The 15,397-nt window shown below is 34.1% G+C and overlaps 2 protein-coding genes across 2 annotated transcripts; one reads left to right on the forward strand and one right to left on the reverse strand.

The window, feature by feature from the left end:
• Positions 1-276: 276 nt before the first annotated feature.
• LOC107423862 (axial regulator YABBY 1) lies at positions 277-3,240 on the forward strand. Its single transcript, XM_048478592.2, has 7 exons — positions 277-839; positions 1,025-1,183; positions 1,283-1,409; positions 2,278-2,326; positions 2,420-2,495; positions 2,713-2,787; positions 2,890-3,240. The coding sequence occupies exons 1-7, from the start codon at positions 741-743 to the stop codon at positions 2,959-2,961; spliced, it is 657 nt and encodes a 218-aa protein (XP_048334549.1). The 5' UTR covers positions 277-740; the 3' UTR covers positions 2,962-3,240.
• A 3,312-nt stretch (positions 3,241-6,552) lies between these two features.
• LOC107423865 (protein GRAVITROPIC IN THE LIGHT 1) lies at positions 6,553-9,361 on the reverse strand. Its single transcript, XM_016033511.4, has 2 exons — positions 7,542-9,361; positions 6,553-6,837 (listed from the first exon to the last, which is right to left on the reverse strand). Exon 1 carries the CDS (start codon positions 9,119-9,121, stop codon positions 7,628-7,630), a length of 1,494 nt encoding a protein of 497 aa, XP_015888997.3. The 5' UTR covers positions 9,122-9,361; the 3' UTR covers positions 6,553-6,837; positions 7,542-7,627.
• Between the last annotated feature and the right edge of the window lie 6,036 nt (positions 9,362-15,397).

Genomic DNA, 15,397 nt, shown 5'->3' on the forward strand with positions numbered 1-15,397 from the left:
GGCTATTAGCTAGTTTAGCTTTTTTCACAGCGCTCTCATAACTGCGAAAACAACAGGTGAATGAAGCAAAGTTAATCACTCCCATGCACAGGTCCCTTTCTCTTTTCCTCTCCACCTTCCCCCCACCTCTGCCGCCTCTGTGCCCCCCACCCTCCCCCACTCTCTCCCACTCTCTTCTCTCTTGGAATTAATGCCAACCATGCTTATAAATATCATTGATATTACTAATTATACCCCCCTTCTTAAAATTACTTATAATATTATCTTTTTCTTTCTCTTTCTTTCTACTACTGTCAATTGTTTATATGATACATCAAAACTGGCACATAAAAACACGTATAATAATAAAATACCAATTAGAAATAATTGGGACATAAAAAAAAGGAATAATAAATTAAAAAAAGAGAACACTTTCTCATTCTGTTTCATGATCCCCTGATCTTCCCCCACTATATTAGTGGCATTTTTTCTGTATTTCTATCTCTCTTTCTCTGTCTCTCTTTCTCTGACCTCACATACACAAATACTCTTTTTTTTCTTTTTTATATCCTCCTTCCTTAATAGCAACTCAACAGTGGAGAAGATCAGATCCAAAAGAGGTTTATTTGTCTATCTACCAAAATATATCCCACACTACTACTGATCAGTCAATCCCATCAATCAAATCAAACCAAGCATCACTCACAGAGAGAGAGAGAGAGAGAGAGAGAGAAAGAGAAAGAGCCCACAAAAATAAAAAGATGTCCGCCTCATCCGCTGCCTTTTCACCGGACCACCACCTCTCTCCTTCCGACCAGCTCTGTTACGTCCATTGCAATTTTTGCGACACTGTCCTCGCGGTCGGTCCTCTGTTACCATCTAATCTTATCCCTTCACTACTTTGCCCTCGTCCCCACATTTATATATATATATATATATATATATATATATTTTTTTTTTCTGCGATTTGAATACCGAATAGTAAGTAGTTAGTAATAATGTTTGGTGGGTTTTTGCTGTTGTATAATATGTGTATGAATGATAGGTTAGCGTTCCTTGCACTAGTTTGTTCAAGACTGTCACAGTTCGATGCGGTCACTGCAGCAACCTTCTCTCTGTCAACATGCGCGCTCTGCTTCTTCCTGCTGCTGCTGCTAACCAGCTTCATTTTGGACACAATTTACTCAATCCTCAACATCTACTGGTTAATATATTTAATTGAATGCAACCTATGGTTTGAACCACTAATTGACTACTTTTAATTTCTTACTTTTCTTTGTATCTATATAAATATTATTGTCAGGAGGATATCCGAAGCACCACTCCATCAAATATTCTGATCAACAATCAGCCTAACCAGATTAATGAGCCGCTTATCCCAATCCGTGGAGGAGCTGAAGAGATCCCTAAGCCTCCTGTTGTTAACAGACGTGAGCTCTCAATCTCTCTCTCTCTTTCTTTTTTTTTTTTTCCTTAAATTATTTTTATTTTATGATCTTTTTGATGTCTCACTTTGGCTTTTTGTTGTGAAGTAAACCCACGCAGCAGATTGGCTTATGGACGGCCTTATGCTTTTGTGGTTGAAGTGCAATTCTCCCTTAGACTACTTTAGACTTAGCCTTTTTGCTAAACAGTATAACCATTGCCTCTTTACAGTTTGAAATAAAAAAGAAATAGAAAACAAAAATTAAAAAAAAAAAAAAAAGAATAATCCATGTATATGTTTTTGATATAAGCTTATTACTTTGTATTTTGAAAGGTTTCTTGGTCAATGCAAAAGCCAAGAACGCTTTAGCTACATTTATTTCGTGCCTAACCTTCTTCTTCATATTTTTTCCATTTTCGTTCAGTAGATTTATAAAGCCCCATTTAAATATGCAACTATTTCTTGAGTCTTGACCAGTTTTAAACACAAAAATTAGGTTTCATTTACAAACCATCTTTTCTAGAATATAGTCTACAACTTGAACACAATTAGGTCTGTTAATTTTTTTCAGTCATATATTCCCAACATTCCAACTCTAGTATGTAGGAGATGGTGCAATTTGACTTCCTACTTAGTGTGAGTGCGTCTTAGAGAGAGAGAGAGAGAGAGAGAGAGAAGAATGAAAAAATAAAAGATAAAAAATTATCTCCCCCGCAAATATAGAGTGCTAAGTGGGCTCAGAAGAGTACTAATACAATCTCTATCATATCTCTAGGAAAAAGAAGAAAAAAATGATAGAAAAAAAGTCAACGAAATGATTTGGATGTGTGTGCTGTCTGTTTTTGTCTCTGAAATTTGTGTTCCATGTCCAGCACCGGAGAAGAGACAGAGAGTCCCATCCGCTTACAATCGGTTCATTAAGTAAGTAGATAAAACTGCAATGCACATTTTTAATTAGCAAGTATATATTTTTTGTTTACTATAATTTTGAGCTTGACACCGACAAATTGGTAGGGACGAGATACAGCGTATCAAAGCTGGAAATCCTGATATAAGCCACAGAGAGGCTTTTAGTGCTGCTGCAAAGAATGTGAGATAATATTCCATGAAATTATTTTCTCAGCCTTTAGTGCTTCTTCAATTTTTAGCCTTGTTCTTCGTTTCCTAATTACTAACTAGGGTTTACATTTCATGAAAAAAAAAAAAAAAAAAAACTAGGGTTTACATTTATTTATTAGTGTTTTTTTTTTTTTTTTCGGGTGTTATTTAATAGTTGAATTCTGGGTTTATCTGTTTGTTTCTCTCAGTGGGCCCATTTCCCTCACATCCATTTCGGACTTATGCCTGATCAACCCGTGAAGAAAACCAACATATGCCAGCAGGTACATGGAAACCCTAAAGTCAATTGAAACTCCTCCATATATATATATATATATATATATAATAAATAAATTGAAATGATTTTGATGTATGGATTTGTGCAGGAAGGAGAGCCTGACATGCTTCTGAAAGATGGATATTTTACTCCTGCCAATGTGGGTGTCTCTCCCTACTAATCAAGCATTAGGGTTTCTTAGTTCACAGCTCTACTAGTTTAGCTTGGTGTTAATTAGCAAATGTGTATTGGATTAAGCTTTCTATATTATGAGACTCTTAAAAACTTGGGTTCCTTCGTTTTATGTATCTATTAATCGCTAAATCCAGAAGTACGTATTTAAGTCTAAACTTGTTTTGAAGCTTCAAGATCTCCTAAAAAACTCTTGTGAAAATGAAGCTCATCTTTTGTGATATACCACTCAAGAATGTATTACTGTGAATCGTTTTCATTTTTTGAACTTAGTTTTTACCTTCTGATATTTTTATTTTGACCTGTTTATAATTTCTTTTGATAAAGAGTCTTTCAGTTTTTTGAATTGGGTTCAATAAAAGTAAGGTTAAATACATTTAGCCCCATCAACTATCACAAGTTTTGCACTTTATTTCCCAAATGACAAAAGGTGTCTCATTGCCCTCTAAAAGTCTACAAGCTACAATCTTTTTCCAAACTAGTCTAGGAACGCACTTACAAGAAGTTAGCTCTTTTACATTAAAGCAATTCGTATCGTACAAGAATTTACAGAACAAACTAGTTTCTTTTTGTTATTTTTATTTTTATTTGTTATTATTATTTTTTTTTAACAAAGATTGCTCCTTGCAAATATTCCAGATTACCGTCCATCAAAGTTAACTTTTGAACCCACTTTTTTAAGTATTTTTAGTATGCACAATTTGCAATTACTCGAAAATATTGTTGCATTTGCTTTCTACCTTGGGAAGACTTGATTACACATCTACTTTGGTCAATGGAATGCTCTACCCAATGGGTGATTAACCAAAAACCAGCTTCTCATTTTAATCTACCAACAACAGAGAAAACACAAAAACCTTTGTTCAGTTTCTTTTGGATGGTTAAATATAATATAGTGGACAAACAGAAAACTCTTGTAAACTAAATTAAACTTAATTAGTAGTGATAATACCAGTGTAACCATCCTGATATGGTTATTATTTATTGGTTGCATGTAATTATATACTGATTTCTTATTCTAAGAAGAATGGGTTTATTTAGGAAATTAATATTGCTACTTATTTCCTACTAATTTCGTCCCGGCAAACTTGTTCCTAGTATATATATAAAAACTAGCAAATGGTTAGATTTTGATAGTACAATAACTGCCATGTCTGCGGCTTAGGTTGTTGTGGTAGTGTAGTAGTTGAAGTATCAATAACTACCTAACCTCTATGCTTCTGGATTTGAGGGTGCCAAGTAGATGTCTTAAATGGTTGGGAGCTAGGTGACACAGAAGAAAGTTTTGATGAAAAACGAATTGTGTGATGCTCACTTACAACACATCATTCTTTCTTTTTTTTTTCTTTTTTTTTTCTTTTTTCTTTTTTCTTTTTTCTTTTTTAGGTTGGAACTTCTTACATTAGAATGTCAATTGGTGTGGTACATGAGCTAATTAGGATTAAAAGCTTGAGGTAGTTGCTAAATCAAATTTAATTTTATTCTATCGCAGATTCTACTTTCATTTTGAATCGCCTTTGCGTCTTGACCATATCTTTGCTAGAGTGAAAAAGTTATACTGTTTGTCAATCTTATCAGACATGCAATATGTTTCGTAGACATCTTTAAATAAACAGTATATGACATTTGATGATATTTTTACGCCAAAAAAAAAAAAAAAAAAAAGCCCTTTTATAATGATATATTATCCATCGTACATATATATATATATATATATACACATAAACTGGAGATATTGATCAGTGAATTTTTGGGTCTAATTGATCTGATTTTTCCCTGTATTCACGAACTTTATTTTATGTATAGTAGTGATAATTAATTTTTTTTTTTAATCATATCTTAAGAATGACATAGATTAAAATAATTTTCTTGTGTTAGGGTTTGAAAGGTAGAAGGCATCCAACGACAGCACTACTAACTATTTGTATTGAGTGCTTCTTTTTACACCCCTGAATTTCTGTCTACACTGCTATTTTCTATAAGATAATTACTGAAAAACACCCCCTTTCGGTTTTTGCTTTTCACAGTTTTTCTTTTCTGGAGATTTGATCTTCCCACCGTCCAGAGAAGTCTTTGGACACTGATTGCTAAACTCATTCCATGAATTCGACCTATCAAATGGCAATGTTGGACCGCTCACAATATTCAATGATACATGGTGTTCCTCTGGTGCTCTGTCACAGGAAGGCGTTTTGAATTCAGAGCTGTGGGTATGCAAGTGGTGAACGAGTTGTTCAATACTTTCTTGCGTTGAAATGCTATTGGGCAGAGGACCAAAAACAGTGGAAAACAGATTTAAAAAACGAACAAACCAAAAATTATGGCAACAGCCCAAACCCGGCCCAATCCTGGGTCAATCCTCCCAAGGCCCACACGAATAATGCATTAATTGACGAAATTTTATAAGACCAGGGCCACTCTACGGCTAAAACAACAGGCTCACATGCTCATCATCCCCATTTACTCGGCTTGGCTACTGAATTTTTGGGCTATTTGTTTTCGTAATCTTCTTCTTAATTCAGTTTCAGTTTCAGTTTCAACGGAGACTACAACCTCCTTAGATGTTGGCTGCCTTAATCAACAAACAACAACAACATGGACTCAGTTGCAGATTTGAAAGGTTGGATCAGAATGTTCAATTTTTTTCCCTCCTATCAAGTAGCATGTAACTGTATATATGTAGATAAATATACGAGGGGGTGAGGCTACAATGCAGATGGTCTGCATACGGACCAGCACCAAAGTCAGACGTTTTAAAAAAAACATCGATTTTGTTGTGTATATGTAACAGCAAAGCAAACGTTTTTTGGAAAAAAATCGGCTTTTGTACTAGTCGGAATGGAGACCGTCCGCACCGTAATTTTACCTTATATACGAGCATTATTATTTAAAATTTATAGTGTATATACGTGTATAAATATATACATAAAGAGAAAGCTTTGCTACCTATAGGGAGCGTAACATGATCATTGTATTCAGTCAAATCAATAAGTCAAGAACCTAATTGGTTTTTTTAATAATTGCATTTTATTAGTTTCACTTTTATGAACAAGCATTGAATCGATCATTCAAAGGGTCAACCAAGAACCTATTATATTACTGAAGATCAAAAGAAAAATCGATCATTTAATTTTTTAATAATTACTTAAGATGGTATGGTATTACTTATTCGTCGCATAACATATTACACAAGTTTTTTTTTTTTCGAAAAAAAAAAGAAAAAAGAACATGTTATACAAGGAGTCAAGGGAATGGAAAGGTTAAATAGAGACTTCCAAGTCCACCGTAGACTGTAAACAAAAACATTCTCCAGTATCCGATCTCCGAAAGGTGGCTAAGAGCATTAGGAGGGCTATAGAACCCTTTGATATGAATCTGTATGCTACTACCCATCACTTGAATTAGATTATGGACCCACAAAGATGTCCAAAATGGAATCAAATTCTGATTTCATGAACTTCCATTACCAAGTGGTCTCTCCAGGGCAGACAAAAGCCCAAAACCTGGATGACACTGCTCAATTTTAAACTACGAATTGGTAAACGACAAATGAACACATCATATAGTGGGGAACCGAAGAAGTCAATCATTATTTAACTCGAATATATATATATATATATATATACACACTTTATATGCATTACATACAGAATGTGTTCATCAAAAGAACTACACCAATAGCCATTATCAGAACTCAAAAGTAAATTAGTAGAGCTACTTTACAGAGAATCCAATTTTTGCAGGCCACCAAACCATATTTCAGATAACACTTTAATATTCTTAGGATAAAGGTGTTGAAAGTGGAGGAAGAGAGACTGGAGGACTAGGAAAATGTTAAATATCAGCAAGCATAACACCTCAGATTCTGCAAAACCATATAGGATTTGGTAGTGAGAGTCCAAAACCATGCTTTTGGGCTGTCGGAGTTGGGACATAGACCACACACATCGAAACATATGCAGGAACTTGTTCAGAAAATCCATTAGTATAATAACCAAACATTCAGCAGAGTAACAAAGCGAACGATCACAAATAAACTAAAGCAAGATACCACATCCTCCTGGACAAACCATTCCTCCATTCATTGTTCCAGCAAAAAAAAAATACGATAAATATCCTTAAAACATCATATTATAGAAAGTATATCAAAGAAAGCAATTACAGGGAAACAAAGTCATTCATTTGTAATTTCTGTGACATAAGAATTTCCAAAGGAAAGTTGAAACACTATTGTTAATTTGTTAGAATAACACAGAAAGATACACAATTTTTGCCATGTATTTGTGTCGGATGAACCCAAGAAAAACAAAAAGGGCAAAGAAAGAGGTTCTATACAGTTGGATTTTACAAGGACTTATCAGCAGAAAAACATAAAAAAAGGAAAAACCAAATTCACAGACCCAGGAAGCATGCAGCTACATATATATCACAAGATAGAGGGGCTATAGCAAAGTTACTCCCAGTTCAGCAGCATAGAAACTAGGCATTAAATCCAATACATATGGGACATTTTACTTCTTCAGCACCATTTAACGCATGAAATTCCACCTTATATCCTTAAAATTGTACCTTTAGGAATGAAGACAGGGCTCATAAGATGAAAACCAGGAGAGCCTAATCTTTTACCTCAGAGAGCTCTCTTCCCGTATAACTTACTACTGCTCTGTACATTTCAGGCCAGTAAGGTAGACCTGAGACTGAATAATCGTCCTTCCTATCTTAAAACCTGGAACCACTGTGAACCCCACTTTTGCCCTGGATTTACATGGCAATAAAAATCTCCTAGTGACGTCTTCCATATATACCATTGAAAAATCTACTCCTCTTTCAACTTGGAATACATCCACCACTGGATCAAATGAAAAGGCTAGCTTGTGTAGCGTCCAAATCGAGCTCGCCATGTTAACAAATGACTCATAGAACACACTCAGTGACCTCCATGAGTTCAACACCGCTTCCTTCCCATCCAAATTACTGAAAATTGAAGATTCCATGGAGGGGTGGATAATCTCTTGGTACTTGCTCTCACAAAATTTTGAAAATTCACAATTTCGATCCCTACTTAGCAACTCCATTGGATTGCTTGATACATGCTCGAGTAATTGCTTCAGTGAAGTACTTTTCTTATCTGATTCAGAAGCATGACCATTAGACAAACTTCCATTCCCATCCACACCAAAACCATTGGAATCAAAACCTCGGAACATTTCCAAGCAAACATATGACAAAAAAGCATAGCGATTATGTGCTTTCTTGACATAATCAATATTTGGATGAACCAAATCAGCTGCCAAATCCAAATCCCAGGCGGCTTTCCTCATCAACTCTATCAAAATCTTAGTAAATCTATTTGTTAATCTACAGACATCATGTAATACAGAATCAAAGACTCTAACCGACAACAAAACCTCACAAGGAGCATTCAAATTAGCAGATAACCTCTTTGACAACTTTAAATTAGACTTCTGAACCTCACCCAACTTCTTCCTTAGCGCCAAAACTTCGTTGTCTTTCTGATCAATCTCTGCCTGTAACCGATTCGAAACGGTTCCAAGCGTGCGAAGTTTGCTCTGGTTCTCTTGCACCTGAGCTTCCAAGCAAGACCCAGTGGGCAAACCAGGCTCAACTTCAGGGTTCCTACAAGCATCGATAAAGGAACGCTTCAATTCAGAGAGTCTCTGAAGGTGCGAGACCAGAGCTCGATCAGCAGCTTTAATACTTTCCTCAACAAAAGGCACATGGGCCGTCTGCAATTGAAGATACGAAGCTTCAAACGACGAAACAGTGGCGAATATTGACGAAATCAGGGTCTGGGACAACTGGGTATTGATCGGGCTGATCTGGGTATGGCTCAAAGACTTCGTTTTTCCCAATCCCTCTTGTTTCCCGAATTGGGTCTCGCCCGAATTTGGCTTTACTACTGTTGGCTGAGGCGGCGGCGAGAAATTGTAGGCCGAGTCCGGTTTGATAACCACAACCTTCTGGTCGGTGATTACCTCTTCGGCGGAGTCGAGCAGAGAGAACCCGTCTGCGTCCTCTACTCCCTCGTCGGCGAAGAATTCAAAGGTTTTGGCTTTGAAAGCGAGGGCGAATTTCTGAAACATTTCAGAGATTTGTGGGGGTCTTGACGAACCATCCATTTCCGGCATTTCTCAGCTTCTCTTCGAAACAGATTGGAATTAAACTTTCTTCTTTCCCGTCGCAAAGCTGGCAGAGAAAAACAAAAGCAGAGGAAAAAGTATAAGATTAGAAAGAGGGAGGAAGAGAGAGAGAGAGAGAGATAAAGAATCCTTGGGTTCTACTTCTGCTTGTGAGAAGTGCTTTGGTTATCTTGGAAGGAAGGTATGTGGGTTTGGCTTGCTTGAGTCTGCCTTTCGTTTTCGTTTATATTTTTCTATTATTATTTACTTTGTATTCTATTTAGCTCTCCATGTTAACGCTGACTTTCTAAAGAATTTGGTAACGGTAATAAGGGAAAAGACTAGAATGACGAGCTGAGTAGTCAATTCTTGATGACTGACACTACTTTGGTTGGTAAATATTCTATTCACCAGAGAGAGATGGAATAGTAAACCCCTAATTTTTGGAGTAGTTTTGGGTCTCTTTCTTGGTTCCAAGTTCCAACCCAAACTCTGTTAACTTCGTCACGTTGATCATGGAGTGAGAGAATAGTAAAGGCATTGACCCACTAACAAGTAACTAGGAGCTCAATAATGATGATAATTAAACTCTCTTATGTATTAAATGATTCAATTAACACAATACGGTCCATCATGTGACTCTAATAAAGGATTTTAATTTTTTTTTTTCCCTTTTTCTTTTTCAATCACAATCTACATTTAATGAAAAGGATAAATAAAAGGAATTTGAAGAAATTTTTTACCTGTCAATTTAAGATTACAGACTGTTTTGGCACTAAAAGAAATATGCCAAAACTTTTTCAGTACTTAATTAATTGATCCTCATGCTGTTATGCTCTTTTCTTGGCTCGAGAAATCAGTACTTTAAAGACCAATCATTGATTAAGATTATGCCGCATTTATAGTAAAATAAAGATTATCTTGTGTTTAATACGCTTTACATGTTGTCTTTAGTTTTATCAAAGTTGAATGAATAAAAACCCAGAACTGTTTCCTTCTTCATTTTTCAATTTTTGTCCAAATAATCTCCCCCTTAAACTTTATTGTCCACTAAGGCAGACAAGGAACTTTACAAGCTTCTAGACAGTGCAATATTAGTAGATTTGGAGCATTTTATACTGGTTTAATTCTTTAATTTGCAAATGTTTTCAAGGAAAAAGGAAAAGAAGCATGAAATTTTTTTATGATATGGTGCATCTTGATTTTGTCATTGTGAGGGGTATCTTGTAGAGACGTTGAATAATTTCACTGCTCTGCTGATGAACCGCAATCAACTTCACTTCAAAGTTGCTTTTATATGCTCTTCCACGTTTGTTTCTGTCCTTTGGATGTGTCTGTTTAGGACTGCCATCATTATAGCTTTTTTACACCTTTCAAAGTATATCAAATGCTTTTAGATATTATCAAAGAAAGAAAGTAGTGTCTAGTGGGTTCACCCTTCTCAACCTAAGCTAACTAGTATTACCAAAATCAGATACCAAAAAAACAGATCTAAATCATATAAAATGTGGATTTATCTTCTATGATGCTCTGCAAGTAGCTCTACTCCATCACTTTTGTTTATTCAGATTTAGCCATCTACTTGCAGCAATGATGGTCAGATTAAGTTTATAGATGCCACAAGTTTGAAATAGTCATGTAGGGTAGTTTTGCAAAGACTGAAACTGTAAAGTTCCAAATTGTAAATATGAAATCATGAAAGTTCTTGCCATACCACCTGCATATGCCATCCAAGAATAACACTTTAGTAGTTCTAACTTCTAAAGTTAACCAGAGAGAAAAGCAAAGGATTAATATATTGTTTGGTGAGAAATTAAGGCTTTAGAGGATTGGAATTTGGAGGGCAGTTTAGCAGTTTTTGCATGAAGTCAAACTGAGGAGACTACATGCTAATAAATCAACGGTGTTCTAAATGAAGTCATGTCATCCACTTTGAAAGATGGCAAAATTTGATAGCTCATGGGATTTTTTTTTATTTGAACCTCTAATATTAGATTGCATTTGCTATACTAATTGTCAAATCCTAATTTATTAATTCTGTACACCATGTAACGAATAATGAACCGAAGAGAAGAAAGATTCCTTTGCTAGTCAAAAAACCCATTTTTTAAGGTTTATTTTTTTCTTTTTTGTTCCTTCATAATTTGTAATTTTGATAATCAAATCCATTTTATAAGTCAATGAGAAATTAGAAACCCACATTGGTTATGTGTCTCAATCATTTTGTCAAAAACGTAGATATAGTATAGGTATCATGGTTGACATTTTGGTATATTTATAATCTAAATGTACTCTATTTTTTTTAATACACACATAGGATAGGGACTTTGTTGAATTTTCGTGGGCAATCATGGTGTCCCTCTAGTTGTTCGCATGCTGATCAGCAAGCCTGAAACATTATTATATTTATACTTGGCAAACAACAAATCAAATAAAATAGTTTCTTTTTTGCAATGATAATCATTCAAATATTTCGGTAAAACAAGTTGCACAAACAAATTGGTTCAGTTAAGAATTTATTATTATTATTATTATTATTATTTTGTCTTGCTTTACATCCAAAAGAAATAAATAAGGATGTAAATGTAATTACATAGAACAAAATATTTCGATCATTTTTAAAAGTCTCAATTTATTTTTTCTTCTTGTCTTTTTCTTTCCCTTTGTCATGGAACATGGGTTTAGTTCTATGTACCAAATGACTTTTGTGCTTTCATGAATCATTGAACCTGTCATGATTGATGAAGGTTTCGAAATAATTATTTTGACCACGATTTGGAAGTTTATTGAATTCGTTTTCATGTTTGCTACCACACCTCTAACCTCAATATTAATTCACAATATATAATAATAATAATAATAATAATAATGATAATAACAATAATAAAGTCGTCAATATTAATTTATTATATTCACATTTTGAAAAGAATAAAACGGCTTGAATAAAAAAAAACTAAAACGGCCCAGTTAAATAAAAGAAATTGGACCATGGGCCCATTTGGAAGGCCCAAAATTGATATCATGTGGGCCTAAGACGGATACGGTTTCGGACGGCAGGCATCTGTTGGGCTAATTATAGCCGGCACAAAAGTAGGGACATATGGAGAAGTATTTGATCGGAAGTAAGCGTACTGTTTACAAATAAGCAAACTATTTTATATGGCTTTAGCAGAAATTTTTTTTTTTTTTTTTGGTTTGGAACAAATGGCTTTCCTAGATTAAAACTAGATTCAAACTGAAAAAATTATAGTATCCTAAGCAGTCATAAAAATGATTAAATTCGTCATATATCTTAGTAAATCTGGGTTAAATTAATTCACACAACTAAAAATATGGGAAAACTGATTGGATCATTTGCAAATTATTTTAGGATTTTATAATAATAGAAAATTATCTCCTCTTATATTTGCACCCAAACAAAAAAAAAAGAAAAAAAAAAAAGAAAAGGTCCATCGGTAATAAAACTTTACCTTTTTTCTTTTCGGACGCAGTAGAAACTTTGCTTGAGATTGTATTAATTGTACCCAAATTAAGCAGTTTCTTCACTTGCATTGCTTCCCAATCGGGTAACAAATTAATTCCATCGGAAATGGTTCATGCATGCATATGATATTTTGAATTATTGAGGGAACCTTTTTTTTTTTTTTTTTTTTTTTGTGGGGATTGGTGAATAGGAACTTCCTTGTATGTTGCTTGCTAGACCGTACATATATATATATATATATAAACATTTTGATGATCTCTACCATTTGAAATTTGTCCTATTTATGTTTGTTTTGACCGAAGAGAGAGATCGAATACACACACACATACATATATATATATGGTTGGAGGACAAAGCTTTTTCTCTGGGGCAATTGTCTGAATGCCAACTGTGAGGAACATTTTAGGGAAGGTCCTTCAGGTTAAGGGCTTGGGGGGTTAAAAAGTGAGAGAGTAGAAGACGTTAGACAAATGAATCAGAGGGTGAATTTCAGGTTGATGTTAACTGTTGCATGAAACTAACAATATATATTTAAGTCTGTACTGACCACCCTCTTTGTATTTAGGTTGTCTTTATTTGTGTCCGTGATCAACACCACTTAAAGAAATTTTTGCATTTTGTAGGTTTCAATTTTTGGCTCCCTTTGCAATCTTTTCTATTCTCTTCTGTCACTTGATTTTCCACATCTACATATAATCAACCCTGCCTTATTTCCCTCCATTCTTAATTTCCTCTAAATTTCATTAATATTTTAGGCAACTACTATTCCCCCACCAACTTTTTAATTTTCTCATCTAACACGTTTAGGCCAATGGTTTCATACTAATTTTTCTTTTCCAGTACAACTGAGGGAAAATGGGTAATCTATTTTGCATAAAAATGACTAACATTAACGAAAACATATGTCTTTTCTTAAAAATAAAAGTGAAAGAAGATTTCTTTTTCTTTTTTTTTTTTAAATACAGCTAAAATGGGCAGTAAAACATTGATTTTACTACAAGATGAGAAGTGAGAAGGCATATCATTAATTGCAAGTCACAATCTGTGTCATATGTTTGGGTCAGGAGTCAAATTGATCTTTGTTCATATGGATGATTTGGATTTTATTGTGTATCTCTCCGAAGAAACATACTGGAAACTCATTGCAATAAGATGTTAGAGGTAGAGAGAGGAGGAAGAAAGTCTGTCATTTTGCCTGGTTCTCTCTTTATACCGTTTGTTAATTTTGTGCTTTGTGGAGACACTATTGTGCCAATTGGATGTTTGCTTGCCACATTATTTATATATGCTTTGAATTTATTTTTTTTATATAATATTAATGAATACATATATATACACTACAATTAGGAATTCGGCTAACTGCATTGGGCATCCAATAGATGACAAAAGGGAGATAATATTATTATATATTCTATGATATTTACAGCTATCTATGGTTTTAAAAAGTTGAGCTTCTGAACAACTGTTTCTGCTCCGCTGCCTCTTAGCAGCGTCCTTTTTCTGACTCGAGCTAATTCTCTTTCAATTTTTTTTTTTTTTTTAATCTTATTTTTTCATTTCAAGCACACCATGGAGCCCAGGAAATAGCAAAACTACCCTTGTTCTGTCAACTTTCTTTTTGTCTCATCAATAAACTTTCTTTCTTTTCCTTATGTTTTTCACCAAAGCACTCATTAACCAGGATAAGAGATAATCTATTTCTATTATTTATCATCATGGACTCTTAACCAAACAAAAGTTCATTCTCTCTTTAACCATACATAGATTATATTCAAAATACCTTACCAGCCAAACAAAAATATATTATTATTATTATTTTTTTGCTTAAAAAAATATATTAAAATTGTTCTCGTTACTTGAAACCATTATTCCCTGCAAAGAGGCTCCTGTCATTTTTTTTCCCCCCTTTAACTTTTAATCATGATAAAATGCTCAATCTTTGTGTTTCCCTTTTTTTTTTTCTTTTTTTTCTTTTTTTCTGTGGTTCCTTAAAGTGTATTTTGAGCCCAATATCTTAACTTGAGCCTCATCATTTTGGTTCAATGCGTGACCCAACATATGTAGCTTGTTTGTTAATAATTTAATGGGTATAAGTACATTTACAAGAAAATAATAATAAATACTCATCAAATAATAATAAAAACTGGCAAACGACTTTTCGATGCTGGCGGACTTAACAAGAGAAATTAGGTTTTTCTATATATAATTAATCAAAGGACTTAACGTTGAGAAAGTAGAAAACAAAATATCGTGACAGGCTCATTGAGCAAGATAAAGCAATCTAAAACGAAAAATCAACGAAAGAGCCCAAGATGGATGGGAAATTGCAATTCATTGAACAACAGGGTGACTTGTACAAAAGATCCTTGATCATAATGATATATAAATCTTCTTTCTTCCTTCAAATGAACACTGTAAGGAAACAATCAAACAAATAAATCTCCATGGGTCTCACAATGTTTGTTAATTATATGCCTTTATATATATATATTTTTTTTTTCTCAAATGATTGGATATAAATCTTCACTGTGTTTCCGAAGCTTGAAGAATATTGGTGACAATTTCATTGAAAGCTCTCAAATTCAAAAACTCTTTTTGTTTTCTTGGCATGCGTTTTTAGCAACTATAAAGGGAGAGGGAGACACACTGTCCATGTCATAATTTTACCAGACGAGTATATACAATATGGACAGACGTACGTTCGGTTGTAATATAAACAATGTATATATATATATATATATATACGTGCATTTCTACGTACACTTTGTACAAATTCTAAACCAAAAAAAAAAAAAAAAAAA

The sequence above is a fragment of the Ziziphus jujuba genome, chromosome 7 (genome assembly GCF_031755915.1).
Source record: "Ziziphus jujuba cultivar Dongzao chromosome 7, ASM3175591v1".
In the NCBI taxonomy this organism is placed as follows: domain Eukaryota; kingdom Viridiplantae; phylum Streptophyta; class Magnoliopsida; order Rosales; family Rhamnaceae; genus Ziziphus; species Ziziphus jujuba.

Bases quoted from the DNA above. Each gene is read 5' to 3' on its own strand.
- LOC107423865 (XM_016033511.4), bottom strand. From the start codon at position 9,121: ATGCCGGAAATGGATGGTTCGTCAAGACCCCCACAAATCTCTGAAATG.
- LOC107423862 (XM_048478592.2), top strand. From the start codon at position 741: ATGTCCGCCTCATCCGCTGCCTTTTCACCGGACCACCACCTCTCTCCT. The intron at 2,327-2,419 runs GTAAGTAGATAA...ACAAATTGGTAG, and splicing joins GCTTACAATCGGTTCATTAA to GGACGAGATACAGCGTATCA. The intron at 2,496-2,712 runs GTGAGATAATAT...TGTTTCTCTCAG, and splicing joins TTAGTGCTGCTGCAAAGAAT to TGGGCCCATTTCCCTCACAT.